At 41.6% G+C, this 21,194-nt stretch overlaps 1 protein-coding gene and 1 long non-coding RNA gene across 2 annotated transcripts in view; both read left to right on the top strand.

Annotated features, from left to right (window-relative positions):
• The first annotated feature begins 1,573 nt into the window (after nucleotides 1-1,573).
• Nucleotides 1,574-15,142, top strand: LOC110353479 (uncharacterized). The gene is made up of 3 exons (XR_002404002.4): nucleotides 1,574-1,676; nucleotides 11,543-11,593; nucleotides 11,681-15,142. It is a non-coding gene; the product is annotated as an uncharacterized lncRNA (long non-coding RNA).
• A 1,635-nt stretch (nucleotides 15,143-16,777) lies between these two features.
• The window catches only part of PRKAG2 (protein kinase AMP-activated non-catalytic subunit gamma 2), a 208,496-nt gene continuing 204,079 nt past the window's right edge, over nucleotides 16,778-21,194 (top strand). The window contains exon 1 of the mRNA XM_027450396.3: nucleotides 16,778-17,219. Coding sequence (XP_027306197.1) covers nucleotides 17,112-17,219 — 108 coding nt within the window. The 5' untranslated portion in view covers nucleotides 16,778-17,111. The remainder of the gene's footprint in view (nucleotides 17,220-21,194) is intronic.

Consider the following 21,194-nt stretch of genomic DNA (forward strand, 5'->3'; position numbering starts at 1 on the left):
ATTTCAAGGCATAAATAACATCGTGCTGAGTGCTGCAGAGGGCCTTTATTGAATTTAGTTCTATTTGGTTCAAACATGGTCATCGGGTTTGGCTTCCAACCAGCATCTCTGGTAGATGCATGCTCAGTTTCTTCTTAGACCACCAACCCTCTTGTACCAATCACTGCTCACTGGGCCTCCCTTCCTCAGCTCCTCAGTGGCAATAATAAGATGTCCCTGACCTACAGGAAAGGGAGATAAGGAGTAGTGGGAAGTCAGTGTACACAGGTTGAAAGATTTTCTCATTTTCTGGTAATAGAGATATATGATTATCTCAGACACAGGATTGAAGTGGCAAGAGTAGTTGCTGCTAACAGCAAAGGAATGTGGAGAGTGTTAGTGGTACACTGTCATCATCATCTCATGTCATGTAACAGTGAAACCCAGCCCTGAGAAGAAAGCCAGTGTAGACTATGCAAAGTAAAGACTTTGAGCTGTCAGAGCTGTAGAGGAACTTAAGATTTGGGTGCTCTACCTGGCAATGTCATCCTGATGGCTTAAAGATGTTTAACTCTTTCATTTGCATATTGCCACTTGCGATGATTACTCAGAGCTTTGTTGCAGGTCACAAAGGTCACACATTTTTGATAGTGATCAGCCTTACATTTTAATCTGCAGGCGTTAGCTCAAGGCTATTTCTCTGCTTCCAGCACACCGAAAAGTGTTGAGCTAAACGAAAACAAGCAAAGAACCACAACGACATAAACGCACATTCCTGTTTGCTTTTTTTTTTTTTTTTTTTTTGTGCCCCCACCCTTTTTGTACAAAGGGGCAATTTCAGTTCCTAACCTTTTCTGGAATGCAGCCTGGGAGGTGATTTCATTTGGCTGTGCAAAGAAGGAGCAGCGCAATCCTAGCGGTGACAGCATCCTGCCAGCCAGCGCTGCTACCCAAGCATCAGCAATCCCCGTCAGGCTGAGGACTAGCAGGTCCCCAGCAGCTATAGATCGAGGAGAGCAAAAAAAGCATTAAATGATTTGACCTACGGCATTTTAGGACATCAGCTCCCTTCCCAGAAGCCTGGGAGGTTCTGGATTCCTTGGTGTCTGGTGGAGCCAGGGAGCCAGATTAACTGAAGGACTGTTACTGTTTTGTCTTGGGTGAGGCCTTCTGGGCAGCCAGCTGCTTTATTTTGTGCATTGAGCAGAAAGATGCTTTAAAAATCTGTGTTCTAGGGACCAGGGGTTGGAAGCAAGAGGGTAAACTGGAGAATATATATTTTTTCTTTCCACAGCAGCCTTTGGTAGCCAAAATTGTTGGCAAAACCAAGAAATTCCCTTAGAGTAATTGCACATTGCCCTGTCACGCAAAGTTTAAGACAGAAAGGTCCAATGTGGTGCTATGGGCCTGGTCTGAAAATTATTCAGCTGCCTCACTCTAGCTGCTAGAGGTTGCTCTTGGAGCACTGTAATGTGCTGAACAGTTCTGAAAGTCAGGACCCAGAGCTCTAATGTTGTAGCTAGACTACAATTACCACACTTCTGTGTAAACAGCAAGCACTACCCACAGCAATGGCTTTCTCCATAAGCAAAAGTGTTCACATGGAATTAAATGTTTGTCTGTTTCCAGATACGAGATCGTCAGTATCTTATGTGCTGTCCAGACGGAGCCTGAACAAAAACGAGAGGAACTATAAGGTCAGTGACATTTATATAATCCCCAGGATATGTACTTTCACAGATCATCCTTTTTTAATGCAATATTCTTGTAACTCAGTTCTAACTCTTTTCCACATCTGAAAGCAGAAGAATTACTGTGCAGTTTTGGCAGTATAACCCTTCCTACCAGAGCTGACTCAGAACAGAAGAAAAGACAGCTTTGTTTTTCCACCTATGGCTTTTTAAAACATTTTTTGTCTGATTCTGTTTGGCTCACGGAGAATGTTTCAAGGATACGTAGCACGTTATGTTATTACTTCAGTGCGTCTGTATTAAAAAGTTTATCATTCCACAGCCCTGTGAAATGGGGAGGCCTTGCAAGTCTAGAGTTAGCAGTGAGGATACAGTAGCACAGAAAAACCCCTGGAAGAATTCTCTTAAAAACATTCCCACAGTGGATGAGTGTTGCCTTCTTTCTTCTTTTCTCAGACCTCTGATGGCAGTGGTGGTGAATGAACCACGTGGGATCAGGTCCGTGCGAGGGACAGGGGCAAGGGGGACCTGCTGCAGCTCCCACTTCAACCAGAAGCGTGAGCACACGGTACCCTTGAAAGGCAGGTCTCAAGGGATCTGGCAGTAAACATCATGAACTGCCTGCAAGAAAACTGCCAGCAGACATCTGTTATTTTGCTAGATTGGTTTCTCCCTGACTGGAAGATAGGGAATGCGGTACAGTAGCAGATATATCACCCAGTTTGGGGAATGAAGGAAGGCATTTGGTGTGTAAGTTTTGACCCGCCTTTGTTTTCTTATGTAAACAATAACAAACAAAAATATAATTGATAAACATATTAATAAGTTAATGATTAGCTTACTTAACAATGTTGTCCTTCAAATTGCCATTAGGAGGCATTTGAGCTGATGAGTATCAGAAATCATATTCCAGGTTCCTTGCTGGCCTGTCTGTCTGTACTGATGCAATTCTCGAGGTTTTCCTCACCACAGCGGTTAAGAGCTAGAAACCTTACTCTTCAAAAACATACATGTGTGTTGGGTGACCAGGTTAAAGTCTCTACTGCTAAAAGAAACCTGGCTATCTAAGGTTTCCTGGTATCTATATAGATTTTTTCTGATGCAACAAAATGAAAAACAAACTCATAAACCAATTGGACACAATCCCAAACTACAAAGGAACACACTTTAAGCCCCAAGAGAATAAAGCAGGAAAACATCTGCAGTGTTCAAGTTTGTCCTAGATTTACCCAGACAGTTCCAAAACCTTTTTTCTTTATTTCCTGTCAAGTTTCTGGATCTAATTAGATTCACCTGCCTTTCACTTGTCTGTCACATGAGACATGTAACATGAGAGAATCTCATCAGTATAAACTGAGACGTGATTTAGATTGTCAGCTTAAGAAATAGCATTGTAATGGTGACTGTAAATCTCCAGCTCCTCCATTACTTGCTTTGCCAAGGACACTCAAACTCAAACTTGCTGTGTGTCTCTTTTCATTGGAGGAATCTGTGTTGTCTGCCCATGGCTCAGACTTTGCAGCTTGATGGTAAATCCTGCTTGTGACTCGTAGGAGTCCCACAGGTAGCGTGTGGTAAATGCTCCAGGATTTGCCATTCACCCACCAAGTAATTGATTCATGATGCTGAAAGGAGTGCTGCATTTCACAACTGGCAGATGTGTAGAATCTGCTTTATCATGGGAGAAGATTAAAGATAAAGCAGTACTTAAGAACACAAGATTTTCAATAATGGAGAAAATTACAAAATGATATAACAAGATGTGTCACTAAGATTATGCTTGGCAATAAAGACCTTTCGTAGCTGCTCCAATATCTCATCCAGTATGAGGATGACTGACTAGTTTCTGCAGTTTATATCAGATTTGGTACACCTAGAAAATTTTAGAGCTTTCATGTTCCTGTTGATAGAGTTCTCAGAGTCTTGTGCAACAGCTATCCTAGCCTAAAGCAGACTGTCTTGTCACCTGCTCCTGGTAACACTTTCCCTTTTTATTTCTTCTGATAGGATACACAGACTTGTGCTAATGAAGGAGATCACGTCACTTCTGTACCATGTTCTCTATAAAATGCTTAATTATTTTTTCTGTTGTACACTTTGATTAGAATGCATTCCTGGCTTTGGTTTTGAGTTATTTTCTTTTTTCCTCTACAAGCCCCTTCAGACAGGGTGCTAAATTTTTCAAATATATTATAAATATATAATATCCAATTCATAAATAATGTATTATTATTATATCCTCATTTGAAAATGCAACTGAAATTTGCTCATTTTGAGCAATTTAAATTTGATACTTGAAGGTAAAAGGATATCAAAACTGGGAAGTGGAGTTTCTAGAAAGAGGGTTTGGGGAACTCTCCAGTTACTTATGAGGACCTTTTTCCTTCTAAGCCCCTCACACCTCTGTTTAGCAGAGATGGGAGATTTTAGCCACTAGATATGTTGAATATGCCACTCAAGAGTTCTTTGTTTATGTGTGTAGGGTTGTGTATGGGAGGGTTCAATTCTCTTACCTTTACAACTCTGGTGTAACCTTGTTTAGGTGTTTTTACTTCTGTAAGATTTTGAACTCGGTACAAAATAAACGTGGTCTCAGCATGCTATGATGACCTGTAATGTAGTTCTTCTTGCATTAAAACTGCCCCATATCTGACACAACAGTACAAAGTTCAGGCAGTTTGTTGAAGCCTGAACTGGACTGTTCTGATATGATTTTCTTTATCTTATCAAAAGTCTCCCCAGTGAGCCAGGTGAGTCCAGACTATTTGATTTTTTTTTTATTTATTTTTTTTTCCCCTCAGTCTTTTTCTTCTGGATGCATGAGCCAGTTTGCTATTCTCTGGCTACTGGTCCTTAATTTCTGTCCAGTTCCTCTCTGGGCATTTTTATCTGTGACTATATGATAGGAACCTTTTGTTTTCTGGAAAGTCTGATTTGCCTTAATCTGCCTTGGAATAAAATATTTTTCTCTCTTATTTTCCTAGTTCTGCGCCTGCCATGCAAACTTTGATTGCAGTGTGTACTTTGCCTGGACATTTTGGATTCCCTTCCACCTCACCTGCTGTATACAAAACCAGATTAAACTTGTTTGGAGTTTCTCCACTGTTACTAGTTCGACATCCTGAAAATGATATTGTATGCTAAATAGCAACTACATCTCCACAGGGATAGGCACAGCTGTGGTAGGCATGAGTAGCCTGAAAAAATGGCTTATAAAATTGGCCCACAGTGATCCAAGAAGTGTAGAATCACAGTTTGAAACTCTGCTGTGCACAGTTCATCCAGTTTTAAGTACAGCTGATGAGGTGTATATCAATTGTCAGCCTGGGACTGGTACAAAATTTAAAAATTTTTCCTATGTTTAGCTCCAGTTGTGTGTCTAGTGGCTTCTTTTTCTCAAAGGCCTCTCTTTAGTCACCTTATTTTCCAGCTGACCTTATAAGATTGCAATATGCATCTGAAAAATCAATTTAAAAAGAACTGAAGCACACTCCTATTATACATTAACATGTGTCCTTGTAAAGAAAGGCCATGATCTGGGTATGCAAAAGCTAATAATTGACCAACTTGTGCTGCCATAATATTTGATCTATTTATTTTCTTTGCAGAAAGCACGCGAAACACTCTGGAGAAACATTAAAAATAAAAACACCCTGCAAAATACTCCTACCAAGTTTAAATAGGCACGTTTTAAAATGTTGAGCAATGATTATCAATGGTTATCACCAAGGGCTCCAAAACTCTTCTAACAAAGGGGAAAATGCAAATTTTACAGGTAAACGGCAGTGCATGAAAAATAGGTTTACTTTGGCTCATTATAAGAATAGAGAAAGAGCTGTAAGATCTAATGTGATAAGGGAACATGAAAAGGCTGGTTTGTGGTTTTCTGTTACTCACAAGAGACAAGTTCAGCATTTGATTTCAGGAAGTTTCTGGGGGCTTCACAAGGTGCTCACCATTTACACAACTGTGACAGCAAACCACTAACGCTGAAGCTTAACCATGACATTTGACTTGGAGGTGAAACTCACAGTGACTTGCAGCATCTGAGGGGGGACAAAAGGGACAAAGTGGACAATCCATTCCTATGTCAACACTAGCAGCAGAGGGCTTGTAGTCTGAGACTCCCACACCTAGGAACCGCTGAGAACTCATTTGGTCTCCCCCCTTTTTTGCCTTCCATAATGTGTGTATTGATGCTTTTGCTTTATTCACTGATTTTGCTCCATTTCCTCCAGCTAGAATTGCCTTGTGCCCTGGGAGTATTCCACTTCCCCAAATTTCATACCACAGGACCATTTCTTTCCTAAAATGTTCTGCATAAAGCTTTTACTAGGGTAATTGATATTTGGTGTGCTATTGGTGTATAAAGCCAGATGGTGAAGTCATGTGTGCTTTTTTACTCTAACAGTGGTGCTGCACCATCTTTGACTTATGTCTCACAATGTTCATGATGTGTGTCTCATAATGTTCAGAGTTATCTCACAGTCTGATCTGTAGGACTATGGTAAAATGAGTTCTTATCCTTTCCCAATGAATTTTGGGAGAACTCACCTTTCCTTCTGATCAAGCACATATATTCTGGGAGAACTTCAGAGGACTTGGAGAATTTTAATAGCTTATCTCCTATCCACAGTATTCTAAGGGAATAAAAGTATTTCACCCAAATGAGTCAACCCTTTACTTTTAGTTTATGACCCTAGATAAATTTCATAGATGTGGTGTTTTCAACATAGGCTTTCTAGTTGGAGAGGACCAAGATTTTAGGCTTACATTTTTTTCTCTGAGTAAGAGGTAAGGTGGAGGCAATACGTGGACAATATAATATCATGGAAATTTCAGTTTTAGTATCCAGCTGTGAATCCTAAACAAATCTGGTGATAGTCACACTTTGTTGGATTTAATTCTGAGATTAATTTTACATCCTGCATGGGAACATATTCCAATCACTTGTTATTACCCTTGTCATATTGTATAATCCCTTTCATAAGTATGTTGCACAGGTTTTTATGTTTTGTTTTATTTTCTCCCTCCAGATTCTCACTGAAAATCTGTTCAGGACTTGCTTGTTCTTATAGCTAAGAAACTTCTAATTCCTCAACTAAACGTATACGAGTCAATTTATTTACATTTGTTCTTGTATCAACTTTAGATTTCAGCTTAATTGATTTGAGTGGGAGCTGAGAACACTTTGAGAGGCTGACTCTTTTTGAAAGAGCCTATAAATCTTTAATTCCAGTGCTCTCCAGTTTTCAAGGAGAAAGTACATGTTTCCTCCTGCCCGGCAACAGAAATGCTTTGATACCAACGTGTTCTTTTAATTTGCTTAAAGCAATTCTTCAGTTTTAGGGGGTTGTTTTAATTTTGCTTTTGTGACTTGAAATATCTGGTCTCTTGCATTAGACATTAAAGAGGAAAATAGCATACACTTCCAGGGGTGAATTTTGTTAGTATTGGTTTAACAGAAAACAAATAATGAAAAAGCTTTACTATGAATAGAATTCATGAGAGGTTTTTTTTTTTTTTTTTTTTTTTTTCCACAAAATCACAGAATTGTAGGGGTTGGAAGGGATCTGCAGAGTTGATCAGGTCAAACCCCACTGCCAAAGCAGGTTCCCTAGAGCAGGCTGCCCAGGTAAAGATAAGAAACCAGCATCCTTCATTCAGCAATACCCTTGAAGCTGTAACTTTTGTGTGATTTCTTGGTGAACAGTGGTTTGATCTTTGACATGTACTTTTTTGGCTATTGGGGTTTCCTCAGTTTTTCATTTAGTGCTAACAAGCAGAACGTACTGAAAATATCTTTCCTAAAATTGTCCTAATTTAGTGGCACGTCTGTGTTGTGGAAGGCCTAAGCATTTTGTTAAGGGATTACTGTCAGATCTGAAGAGATGAATAAGACAAGTTGTCCCTTCATGTCTGGTTTTAAATGCAGTGTTCAAGTTTTTGCTGTCAGGCATCAGGTCTTGCTTCTGAGTTGAATGGTAGCAAACCTTAAGGATTCAAAGAATAATGTGCACCAAAAAGGAAATTCTAAGTAGCAATTGCCTAAGAGTGGTGTCTGAAAAACAAATATGAATATTCCAAAAAATCAAACACATTGTAGCAAATATTTTACATTTTATTCTGGCTGTGAGATATTTGATTAATATGGATCCCAAATCCCAATAAAAACAAAACTTCTGTTATAATAAGATTGCAGGACTAGTCCCTTTAGTATTTAAGTCCCTTTATTATTAACTTTAGTAATTAAGGCCTGCCTCAAGCAAAAACTGTCCACACTGCCTACTCCCTAGTTACCTTGGGACCAATTTTGGGATACATACACCACATATGCACATATGTGTATGTCTGTATGTTAGCAATTCTGTACCTTTACTTTGGCATTGCCTTCACTACAAAATTAGACCTCTTTATGGTGATCTTTATATATAGATGATTCTCCTATATTCTGAATCGGTTATACATTATTTAATCACTCTCACAGTATATGCCACTCAAAAAACAGATGTGTTCGGGGTCTGATCAAGAGTTCTCAGGCTCAAAGCACCTGCACATTATAATCAAAGCACATTAAAATCTTCTAGGTACTGAGTAACAGTTTAGCATAATTTAGTCAGTTTAGAGAGTCTCCCACGTTTTCCACCCTTGTTTTGTTCTGTGCTAGAGAAGTTAAAAGTGGTTGGGACATGAAAATTAAGATTTGTATTTAAAAAGCAGACTGTCAGTTTCAGATTATACATTTCCTGTCATCTGGGACACTTGCAGAGATGTTTGCAAGAACAGATATGTAAGTTGGTTGCAACTCACCTGTTATGGGACTTTTAACATTTTTTTATTTTCTTGTTTCAGTCTTCTTCTGGCTGCTTATTCTCCTCCAGTATGTAGGTTCTTTTCCTCTCCTCCATGCGTTTCCTGATGTTTTCTGTCCTACAGCAGTACTTTTTCACATCAGGAGCTGTGCTCTGTAACAGAATTTTAGCAGTTATGGCATTAAGCCTTGCTAGATCTATCTGCTTTGTGAATAGGGAAGGGGGCAGAAAGAGGAGGAAACATGGGCCAGGGCTTTGTGTCACCCAGCCCAAGTGTGCTGTTAGTGGTGCTAAAGGGATGCTACAGACCTTTCAGCCGCTTTCCACCAGTTATCTTGCTAAATATATACCTGGTGATTTTTATTTCCAAATTCTGGCTCAAGCCCAGCCTTCCCTCAGGTTTGCTGTTAGTCTGTAAATGGGGACCTCTCAAGGCTGGCAGCAAGACTTTTTAGGACCTTTTTTATTACTCTTTTCATGCAATTTGACAAGATTTTTGCCAAGAAGCTGCCTTTCTTTCAGTCTGGTTGGCAGCTGCCTTTGACATATTTCAGATGAGAGATCCTTCTTCATGGATTCTTGGCCAGTTTTCTCCCCAGCAGCTGACCCTGTCTCTCACCCCTGGAAGTGTGACTTCCATGGTCTTTAGAAGTGGATGATCTCGACAACTGCTCTTTCTAAGCAGATCTTTCACTTCCCATCCCTCCATGATCCTTGCAGGCAAGTACACTCTATCGATGCTTCCTATCGTCTCCCACAGTTCCCCAGCATTTTGTGTGAGCTTCTGACCATGTGCTCATTCACTAAAATGCCATTTTCCTGCTGGCTGCTTGTTTGTTTGACTGTAAACCAGTTGCTGAATAAGGAGTAAACAAACACCACAAATAGGGAGGTCAATTTGACTTAAAATACCACAATTTCAAGACTGTTCTCTGTGCTCTCCCTCCAGCACTGAGTACTCAGAGGAAGACATTTTTTTCTGCTGAAAGTACTTAAGTTGGCCCCAAATGGGGGCCTAAGCTGTTCTCAGTTAGAGGTAGGAACTGATTTTTCCTGTAATTTTTCTTTTAATTTTACAGGGAGGGCATTTGCTAGAACGTACTCTGAAAGCAGTGCCAGCATACCTCTGAAGATTCCTGTTAACTGTGCTTTGTGCCTTTTATGTAGTAATTTATGCCATTTCTAGAAACTGAGTGCTTACAGACTCTCTGTCATTGACAGGACACAATCAATTCTTGATTCTTTTTGGTTTTGTCTTCTATCTTCAAGGCCTAGATTTTGTCCTTGAGCCAATCACTTTCTTTTATACCCATGTTATCTACTGGGTTTATGCACATCTCTACACTGTTAGCTCTTCATTTTTAATTTAAGATTCCAAAGTCCAGCCACTCTGCATAATAAGACATAATCAAATTTCAATGAAGAAAAAAATAATAATCTCAATGAAGCTATGCTGAGTTACAATAACTAAACATGTTTGGAGTTGGTTGTATCCTGGATGGAGATCACCTTTATCTTCTGGGACCATCTTTAGACATTGGTTGCTCTTTAAACCTTTCTGATGAGATTTTAGATCATCATCTTAAGAACATATGATATAATAAAAGATACAGTTATTTGGAGATATTTCAAAACAAAAGTTCTTCCTGACATGAAATTACATAACCATAAATCTTCCTTAACATCATTTTTTGCCATTTTCTACCAGTGTTTGAGAGGTTTGAAGCCATTCTCCTGTCTTCAGAGTCTCAAATGGAGTTGAAAAATGAAACGTGTTAAATCTATGCTCGCTACATTACAAATACATAGTTCTTTTGGAATTACATCGTTGCTATGGCAATGTGCAATTTGCAGTCTTTAAATGCATATATCCATTGCCATTCAGGTGGCAGAATGATTTGCTAATAATTACGACCCTTGGTACCTCCAGCATTATACACCACAGTGCAACATGAAGAGCATTCCTCTTTGCATCTCGCTGCTGAAACAGGAGTAGTACAGAAGGGCGTTGTGTTTGCTTCCTCCTGTGGAAGTGGTCTACTGACAGGCCTCAAAAAGACTGAGGAGCAACTTGATTGCATAGAGCCTAAACATGCAGGGAAGCCAGGATATGACATTTATAGCCTCTTGGGGCTGGTCCAGGATGCAGATCACAGATGGCTTTCATGCCCTGAGGCCAACTGGTACAGCAAGGCTTCTAGTGAAATTCTCTTCTTTGCGACAGAGCAGCCATGTCCAGATTTCCTAGTGGGAAAGATCTCTGACCAGTATCAATTCTTGAACCATGCCTTGGCAGTGTCTTAGGAAGTTGTAGCCGGCCTGAGCCAAAACTCTGCAGAGACTGCATGAGCAATTTAACAACATAGGCAGCCGCAGGACAGTGCTCAGGACCATGCCTTGACAGTGGCTGGCTGTAGATGAATGTACTGTTTCTGAGCATCCTTCCCAGCATGTCACCTTTCGTTGTGGTGAGATGAGATCTTGGATATGCATCAGTGCACACTTTGTACCTGCTCTTCTTGCCTGTGCTCATCATGCATGGAGAAACATAAACACAATTTCTGCAGCACCTCAACTTTAGACAGAATAGCTAGCTGGGGAGTAAATAATGCATAGGTATTGTTGCCAGCAAAACTAATTTGAACAGACCATGCTCTCAGTATAGGAGAAATACATATTATTATTATTCAAGAAAACAAGAAGTTACCACTCGGATCTCATGCTTTTGTGATGTTTGCAATTTGCTGTGCATGTTCTGATATTCATAGGTCCCTCCAAGCTCTGTAGGCCAGCGAGGTCTCAGTGTGTGCTCTAAGTTTCTGGAAACCATTGTGCAGATGAGATTTCACATCATTCTGGAATTATTTTTTGTTTGTTTGTTTGTTTTTATTAGCTCCATATTTATTCATCCACAAATGATCGCCTTAACATTGGGTCTCCACATTTACTGTGTTTTCTGGTGTTCTGCTGTTATTAGTTAACACCATGTGAGAAAACATATTTGCATTGTTTTATGCAGGAAATATATTTGGTAAGTTCAATTTTGCTTTCCCTGAACAGAGTCTAGCCACTGGCCTTGGGTGGAGGTGAAGTGGAGGAACACTGTTACAGGTATGTTCTGGAATAGCAACACCTTGCCACCAACACTTTTCAGTATAATAAATTTGAAGCTAAACTTGCAATTGTTTTTTCTTTCAGATCTTACAAACTATTCTGGAGCTGACTGCTTATGATTGTTTTTTGAAACCTCACTTATTTCTACATCTGCACCACTGCACAGTAAAAGGCTCATGTTTTGGAGCAGTCTCACCCACTTTGTTCCAGGAGGAAAGGGTCATTAGTGCCTACCGTACTGCATGAAGCCCAGCGCACTCTATGCCAAGGAATAAATTCCAAAATTATTACACAGAGAAAGCTCACAGAAAGTGAGTTTGTGATTCTTCAGCTCTCTGAATTCTTCCCAGCTTTCTGGAAAGAACAGGGAAGTATTTTCAAGTTTTTACTGCTGAAGATACTTCTTGTTCTTGTGCCCACACATATCTGGTAAGAACTATGCCTCTGCCTCCTGTAAATGCTCTTTTAGCTGACATACTGTATTATAGATACTGTTGGAAAAGAAAGTTAAAAGCAGACTCTTCATGAAGCCTGCTTGTTTTTCTATGTGTTCATTTGCAGGACTGACAAAAATTGCACAATACTTGAAATGAGTGTATCTTTCCACTGCTTTTGCATGTAATCTGCTATTTTAAAAATTTATTGACTTTATTTGTCTAACTTGTAGGCCCACATATGCAACTCAAAATCACTAACTATTGTGTCTGGCTAATAACCAGAAACCCCGAATCGCAATCAGTAAGGAGAAAATTATATGCTTTATAAAGGTTTGTCCATTTCTTCTGTGATTCTTCAGTACTATGAAAAGTTCTGGGGCAGAACAGTGTCATTCCTGTTAACGGATTTGTATGTGTGTGTATAGAAAGGAATAAAAATAAATTAAAAAAAGATATTATTTATTTCAGGAGGTGCCCTGATCACTGGAAGGGTCTCCTTGCTCTCAGAGCCAACAGAGGTTATGTGAACCTTGAAAAATCAGCTTCAAGGTCCTTTATCAAGCTGTTGTGCTTCAAAAAAGAAAATGCATTTTTTATATTTATGCCTAAACTGATCTCCCAGAGACTTACTTTCTATGCAGAGATGACATTGAGAGCACTGTTTCATTTCACTCTTACACTATTGCGATGCAAATGAGAACCTGAGCAGGTTTACTCACCTGGCACTATCGTCTACAGCACAGTGCAGGCACTAATGTGAACCATGCAATGTGGTTCAGAGCATATCAGCACGTACTTGTATGATTTATTGCAGTTCTGTCTGTCCTTGTGGTGTCAGTACCATGGACTTTGTGGGCAACTTCGGAAGGACTAAGGCTGTGGAGCAGTGAAGATGGGAGATAGTGGGGCAAGCGCTGCAGCTGGCAAAACAGGGATCCTCCTGGCAATCCTTGCACCAGTGCCACTGCCAGCCATGCTATCACGCTCTGTGTACCCATTGCATGGACCTGTTCATCTCAAATGAAAACTCTTGGACTTTCTTGATACCCAGGATCAATTTGTCAAGCTGCACAACTACTTTAGATCTGCAACTGATACACTTTGAAGGGGAAAACAACAACAAGAACGAAAAACAGAACCCAGCCCCTGCCTTTGGCTGTTTGGGGAGAAACTGTAAATCAGATAACATTAGATAAACATCACAGAAAGTTCCTATGCAGCAGCTTCCCTCCTACTTCCTTTCCTCCACGTTATGGTCTGGGTAAGAAGACTTTTTTGCTGAATCAGCAGGTGGATCAGTGCAGCAGCTCCAGCCCAACAGACACATCAGCAGAAATGATGTGAGCAGGAGGGAGAAAGCAGCATGGCTCAACCCAAACATACAGCTTTAAAACAGCGCTATGGGGTCTCAGGTGCTGGGACAGAATTTATTTCAGTAACCAGTCGTGTACCAGAGGACATCTGACAGCCCAGAGTGCCAGCACAGGCACCTGACTGCGCAGTTTCTCTCCTTCAGCACAAAGATTTGGCAGTCTTTGTTGCAGTTATATTATCCCACTGAGGGCCAGGAATTTCTCTCTCATTGACCTCATTGTCTCACCTTGCTCCAACCGGCTAAGCTTTCCTGGCAGGCTTGCAGTTTTCCCTGCAAATTTCCCCCCAGAAGAATGTTTTAATTACAGTTTTGCTGCAAACAATGCAATTTATCTGCAGGTATTTCCTCACGTTGACTATATTTCTGAAAACTCTTCCCTGCAGTGTGATGAGTGTCTGCAAGTAGCAGGTGAGTGCGTAAGGGCAGAGAGATGTAGGAGTGTTTGTCCTCTCCTCTCTGGCCTCTACAGAAAAGACTTATGCCTATAGTACTCCATTCTGCATCATGTTAATTACATTGTACTGTTGATTAAATTAAGGAGCCCTATGCAGCAGGGTCAAATTAAATCTAATAAATGTGTTGAATAGAAACTGAACAATCGACTTCATGCATGCTCAGGAAATTGAGCGGAAAGCTGGAGAACAGAGAAAAATGGAAGAAAATAGAGAGTTTTATTCTGTATTAAGATGTATGAGTGCTTGGTAATATTGCTAACAGAAAACTTGAACAAAGGTTTAAAAACACCAGCAACTCAATTTTCCCCATGGACCACTTTTTTTAGACACACTTTTTCACTTAAAGTCTTCAAAAAATCTCTCTATATTGCATATTAAATTTCAGCACAAATGTTAGCTAGTTAGCCAGTATTTTAATTATGGCAACTACAGTCGATACAACCAAGATTTAAAGTAAAGTTTTATGGTTATTTTATATACTTAGGAATGTACTGTGGCAATTTATAATGGCAAAATTGATTAAACCTGTGTTTAAGGAATAACTAGGGCAAGTTGTCTGATGGTGGTAGACCAAAACCCATGGGCAGTTTGTGCTGAGTTGCAGGTAAGGCTTGCCAACGTGGACTCACACCATACTAGGGAGAGACAAAATGGCTGGGGTGTTTGTGATCCTCTTCTGCTGCCCGCCTCGAGGATGCATGAAACCTTTAAATACTTAGGGTCATATCCTTGAAGTTATTTAGGTGTCCATTAGTCTGTGAAATTAGTAATTGGGATGCTTACCCATCTCTGAAAACATGGTTGTCAGCAGTCAAACTGACAGGATTGAACATGGGAAAAATCACTTGAACTCTCATTAGAAGTATTCACAATATTGCTTGTTCAAATGATGAATAAATTATTCTGTTTGTCCACTAAGGTTAAAAAAAAAAAAAAAAAAAGCAAGCAAAGCGAAACCATGATGCCTCACTCTGAAATAATTGGTAATTCCTTTATTTTATAGCAGGGTGTTATTAACACTTGGTTTTATGGAGAGTCAAGCTACTGCAGTCTAACAGCTGTAGGAGAATTATTTTTATTTTTTTTTTTTAAAGTGTGTCTCTAATCCTCAGAGCTGCAATGAAAAGTTTAAAGGAGTTTCAAAAGCTGTATTTGTGATCTTAGAGGATAAAAGGAGAAAAATAAGAATAACCCCACACTGTAATATTATTAAAATTATAAATACAGTCACAGGGTAATATTATAATGGAGGGGGAAAGGTGATTCATGATGTTTTTTAGGCTTGGGAGTTTTGTAATATTGCCTTTTTGCTACTTCCTAAACCTTTTTTTACATTTTTCACCATTATTAATTTAAGTAATCTTCAAGAAAAAGAGTGAGTTTATATTTAAAATGCTAATTGTGTAAAATCAGAGATAATATTGTAGGAAACAATTCCGTATAAATAAAGGAATAAATTACATATATGGCAGATTTTATTCCACCTCAGATGCCTGTTAATTTAAGAAAGTACAGCCAAGAAGTCTGCTCACTTATGATACCCAGTGCTAAAATCTTTCTAAAGAAAGTCTACCATTTTTCCCCATTTTTTAAACTTGCAAGAGCATACTAGCAATGGAAAATGTCATAACAGTTTTTTTTGCTAGAGGCATGTTTATTAGTAACTTTCTCAGTTGTTCATTCAAGGGGTGATTTAGTTGTTCCTATATCCGTCTGCAGAAGCTCTCCTGAGTTTATATAAGTGTTGTGGGAAAGTGAGTTTCAGACCCCCCTGCTTCTCTGGGGGTCTCACAGCCTGCCCCAGACACAGTTTACTCCTTGGGGGAATTCTGCTGCCCCATCCATCTGCCATTAATATCCATTAATATGATCCAGTGGCAATATTGTTAACCCCTGCAGTGTCATTTCTGGATTTTCTTCCTTCTAGGACATGCGATAGGAATCTATGGGACTGTTATATATAACTTTAAAGTAGGGGCTTCGTATTTTTGTATCTGATTCTATATGGTTTTAGACAAGTGGCTCCAGATCTTATACCCAAATTCACTTTGTATCTGTCAATTCCTGAGACTTCCCTAAGGAGGGAAATAAATCTGAACTAGTGTATATCTTCAAGATAGCCATCACATTCCTGGTGCTGGTGGTTTTATTTCAGAAGATAAGAGGACTTCCATGCAAAACACTTCCCCTTCTCCCCTCACTGCTTATAAATCATTATTTTATAGATCCAGTAAGATTTGTTAGCGGTAATTGCAGTGTATACTGTGGGAATACACACATGCACAGCTGGGAGCCCAGTGAAAATCTGGGTTTAAATGTTGTGATCGGGGGTGTGTGGCTGTGCCAGGGCAGGCTTGGCAGGGCTTTCCACCTGGGGCACCTGTAAAACAGAATCACAACATCCCAGCATCAGGGTGTCTGAGGGGAGGGGTGTCACTTCTAACAGGAAAACTCCCATCTTGATCCAGAAAGCATGCCTGTTTCTGCGCGTATGAAAGCCTATTGCTTGTTTTTAAGGCAAAGACCCCTTGCTCTTGAAGGATTTGCTGTCGGAAACCCTCAGCCCCTCAGACCTGGGAGCAGAGGTGGCACGGCCACCAAAGAGCCACCAGGAGAAGTTCCCCATTCCCCGACACTGCAAGGTGGGCACTGCTTGCCCACGGGCTGCCACCTGCCTCCGTCCCTCGGCTGATTTGGGCGTTTGAAGGCTTTTTGGGGAGGGAAGGGGAGGAAAAACCACGGCTGGCTGGCGGCAGCCCCGGCCTGTGGCCGCAGGGGAGCAGTGTGGGCCGGGGCTGGGAAGGGGGCTGAGGGCGTGCGTGGCGTTTGGGTTTTATTTCTCCTGATTCTCCTTTAGGGGAGGTGGCTTTAGGGGAGAGCTCGGCCGGTCTGCGACAAGGGAAGGAAACTTTCTTAACCCCTTAACCTCCCCTCCACCCCTCCCACCCCCAGGATGCTCCGGATATTTTTGAAAGGGCGGAAGAGTGAGAAAGCGAGCAGCGCGCCCGGGGGCATCTCCTGCTCCTGAGAAGGTCCCCCTGACACCTCGCTGCTGGGATTAAAGGCTGGGGCTGGAGAAACTCCTCCCCTTCCCTCCGCTTCTTCCCCCCCCCCTCCTATTTCCTAAGGCCATTAAAGAATAATAATAAAAAAAATAAAAATAATTAAGGAGCCTGGAGTAACCCCGCTGCCGGTGAGGTAGGGGACGAGCAGCCTTCCCCTGCGGAGCAGCACGCCGGGGTGCAGGGATGGGGAGCACTGCCATGGACACCAAGAAGAAAGATGCCTCCAGCAGCAGCAGCAGCAGCAGGAAAAGCTCCAGCCAGAAGAAACTCATGCTGCGAGTGCACATCCCCGTAAGTGCCTCCCTGCTCTTCCTCCCCTTCGGCGGCTCTGCCTTGTGCCTTGGGCAGCGGGGCACGGCTTTCCCTCAGCCTCACCACGGGGGGAGGCAGGGGTAAAGGGGTTTGCTGCCGCTCACACCGAGCTCTGGAGGTTTTGGGGTGCAACAGGCGAGTCCTCCGCGTTTGGGCTGGGCTGGAGCAAAGGGGGGGTCCCGTGGGCTGGGAGCTCAGGGTCCTGCCTGCAGCGAGCAGCAGCGAGGATAACTCAGCTGTGGGATCGCTCCTTGTGGTGTGGCTCGGGGAAAAGCCCGGTCACCCCCAAACGCGGGGCTCAGCAGCGCCAGCTTTGGCTCTGGGAACTGTCCGTGCCTTGTGGCTGAATCAGGGAGCTCAACCTGACGCTGCCGTGGCTCAAAACCAGCCCGGGGCTGAATTTCCCAGGGCTCGGGAGCTCGGGTTTTGACACTTCCATTGCCGGAAAGGCAGCGACAGTGGCATTAGCACGGTGGAGCAGACAAGGGAGCCATGCAGCCTGTGCACTGACTCAGTTTTGTTTTGTATGCTCACCCAGTAAAGCACACGAGAAGCCGTAGCACACAGCCACCAAACAACCTCAGACCGAAAGTTTCTCTCTGGTCCCAGTGAAGACCCAGAGGCTGGACTCATCTGGGTCTTCAGAGTTTACATCTCTTTCAAAAGTTTGCTGCTTTTCTTTACTATCAGGATGTGTTATCCCTGTAACTATTTAGTTTTTCTACTCTCAGTACCAACATGGTTTTGGTTCCAGTATTTCTGGTAAAAAAAAATATGTCCGAGTCCCAGTATCTTTTCCTGCGCAATCTGTTTTTCTTTTATCTCATTATATAAAAGTGGGAAAGAGTCCTACACAAGTCTCTGCCAGGCCACCAGGGAGCAAAGAAAAAAAGATATTTCTAAGCTTTTTCCTTTCTTTTAGAGAAGAATAAGAAGTCAAAGCAAATTTATTAGGTGTCTTGAGTGCGTGGAATAAAATGGAGGAGAAATCCATGGCTCTTCTGCACATTTCTTTTTTCTCTGGAGAGGAATGCAAGCCCAGGAGCCCAAGCCAAACTTCTGCTGCGCTGTGTGAGTGTGTTTGATCCTAGGAGAGCTGGGTCTGTTTCTGCTCACATGGGTGTTGCCTATGTGTTTGGGGCTGGAATTTTTCGGCAGCGATCTTTGCCACGTTACTGGCAGGACTTCGTAATAGGAGTGTAAAATACCGTGAAAATTGGATTTACCAGGTCTGAGCACCACTCACACTGTGCACCTTTTCCCTTTCCATCCTGCCTGCTGCCTTGCTGCGTTACCAGCTCTTTCCACAGCCCCTTTCCTCTGATTCAGTCTCGCCAGGACCTGCTGTGCAGCTCTATCTCCACCTCTGCTCAGAGAAAATGCATTTGCTGCCTGCTGAAGAGCCACAGGTAGCCTGGGAGATGCTGTGGTTGCTGCAGGGTCTTACAGGTGCTTATGAAATCAAACCAAGCACCAGACATCACTGACCATACCAGTACTTAGAGCAGTTTGCCCCACTTTATGGCTATAAAGCTGAAGTGGAAAACAACGCTGAATAACTTGTTCACTCTGAACAGATGAAGGCTGATGCTCTCTCCTAATCACTTCCTTAAGCCTGCAGACAGCCTTTTGTCATGAGTGTTGCTTTAGTTTTGTCTTAGATGGAACATCACTAGTACCAGACGGTAATTCTTTATGTTCATTAATCATTTAGTTTCTTTGCTTTGCAGTTTGTCATCTAGGTAGTGGTAGTTACTCAGCCACAAATGCCTGACACTGCACTGAAGTTCGTGTGAGTCTTATTGTTCCCCCAGCTGGGAGCAATTCAAGACTCGGTGCAGAAATAACACCTTTCATCTCTCCTTTCTACCCCCAAAATAGGATCCTTCTGATTCATTTTGCATCATTTCAATATTCCTGAAATGGGCTATCAGACCCAAGTTCTTTCAGGTTGTACTCTCATTTTTGGTGGGTTTCTGTTATCTGGCAGTTTAAATATGACTGTGCTATAAGAAAGAACATTTTTGTCATTCTCCTCATTTGACAGTGGAATCTGCATTTGAAAGGGCCCATTTAGAGTGTTGTTTTTTCTCTTTCATAACGTTTTCTTGGCTGTTGTTTTGAAGCATCATTCCTATTATTTCAGTGGCGCCTGTCAGTGTAGCTGTAGTTGTCAAGGGAGCTTTCACCAGACAGTAATTTTTATTTTGTTCATCCTCTTCTTTGTTTTGCTGTGAGATCATGTTTATTGCTGAGACATGTAATTCTTGCTCATTGAGATCTTCAAATTAGGAACTGAAAAGGTCTGAACAGGAAGAGAGAGCAGAGTCAATTCTAAAAGAGAGAGCAGTGGGCCAGAAAGGTGCTGCTGTGACGCAGGCTACCCTAAAACATATTTATTAATCATGTAGAAATCCTGAATTAAAATGCGATGATAAATATTTGTGGGGGGAGGGAAGGAAAGGTGAATGGTGCACAAAAAATACACTACATAATTGTATACTTAATGGCTAGAGGATTGGGGAGTAATAGACATGTCTGAAAATACAGCTTGTGTGCTTTTGTTCCCTCTTTTTTGTTGTTTTGTTTTTGAATTGGCCTCAGACGGTGGGGAAAAAATACCAGTTTAAGAAAGCTGGTTTTGTGTCTTGCAACACTCCAGGGCATTTCTCAGGTACATTTTTCTCAAGCAAGAGCATCAAAACATTATATAGAAAGTCTCAAAACGCTCTATTTTTACCTTCTTTCTGTGCTGAATCTCCTCTGGGACAAGTCAGCGGCACCCAACCTTTGCTTCTGGGAGTAGTGGTTGACCACTAAGTTCCTGCTAGTTGGGTTTCCTAGCTCCTCTCAACTTGTCATTCAGCAGCCCAGAGAGAAACAGGGGCCACTGGATTCTCTTAGCATGGCAGGGAAGGATTTGCCAAATTGCTGGGCTGATTGAACAACTTTTTGGTTTATTTGTCATTTTCTTTGTAAATGCACAACTGACTAACTAGTGATTTAGATGAACCGTAATGCGGTCGCAGGAGCCTTTGTAAGGTAGAGGTCATATCAGCCTCTGTCTTTCCCAGCAGTATGTTCTGAGGGCTTGAAATTAGAGCTGCCTAAATGGAAATTTCTGGTCTAATACCCTTGAAATCTGCTACAGATTTGGATACAACTCTTTGCTCTCTAGATGCATCATGCCTGTAATATGAAGACATTAGCATTATAGAATCTCTTTTTAAGCCATTAGACGATAATGCTGCCACATTACTTTGAACATTTTAAAAACCCTGTTCTAAGATGGGTTGCAATTGTCTGCTGAGTAGGAGCTCGCAGTAGTGAGATCAGCGTGTTCTTCTGTCATCTTGCAAAATTGATCTGCTCTAATGATAACGTTACCATTGTAATCCCGTGTTGCTGCAGAAAAAAAAAGGAGAGATTCTGCTCCTGCTTGCTTCAAATTTCAGCTGGGATAATTCAGTCAGTGCCCAAAAAGTTGTGTTGTGTTTACACCAGTGCAAATGAGACAGAACCTGTCTCGAGAGCTTCACCATGGCAAGTGCCAAGCACCTGCAGCTCCCAGCAGGTGAGACTTACAGCACCTTGGCACTTCCTTGGATTGTGCCCAAATGTATCACAAGGTGACTTCTTGTGCAGGAGAACAAAGAGATTTTTCACAATAAGGACAAAAATATCAACTGCAAATGAATATGAAAACATCTTCTTTCAGCCTGGTGAAGTGGCTATTGCTTCTGATACTTCAGCCCTGACAACAAAGTTGATGTGCTGCGAGGAGGCTCTTGGAGACCACAATTCTTTCTCATCAATGTCACCCAAACATCTCTGCACCCTTGCCTATTTCTTTGTCATCTGCCATGCTTCTGAACACATCCCTCAGTGTGCAAATTCATTGCTGCTTCCAGGCCTGTTATTATGTCGAGATGCCAGGCTGAAACATCAGATGGC

The sequence above is a fragment of the Anas platyrhynchos genome, chromosome 2, assembly GCF_047663525.1.
Source record: "Anas platyrhynchos isolate ZD024472 breed Pekin duck chromosome 2, IASCAAS_PekinDuck_T2T, whole genome shotgun sequence".
Lineage (NCBI taxonomy): Eukaryota > Metazoa > Chordata > Aves > Anseriformes > Anatidae > Anas > Anas platyrhynchos.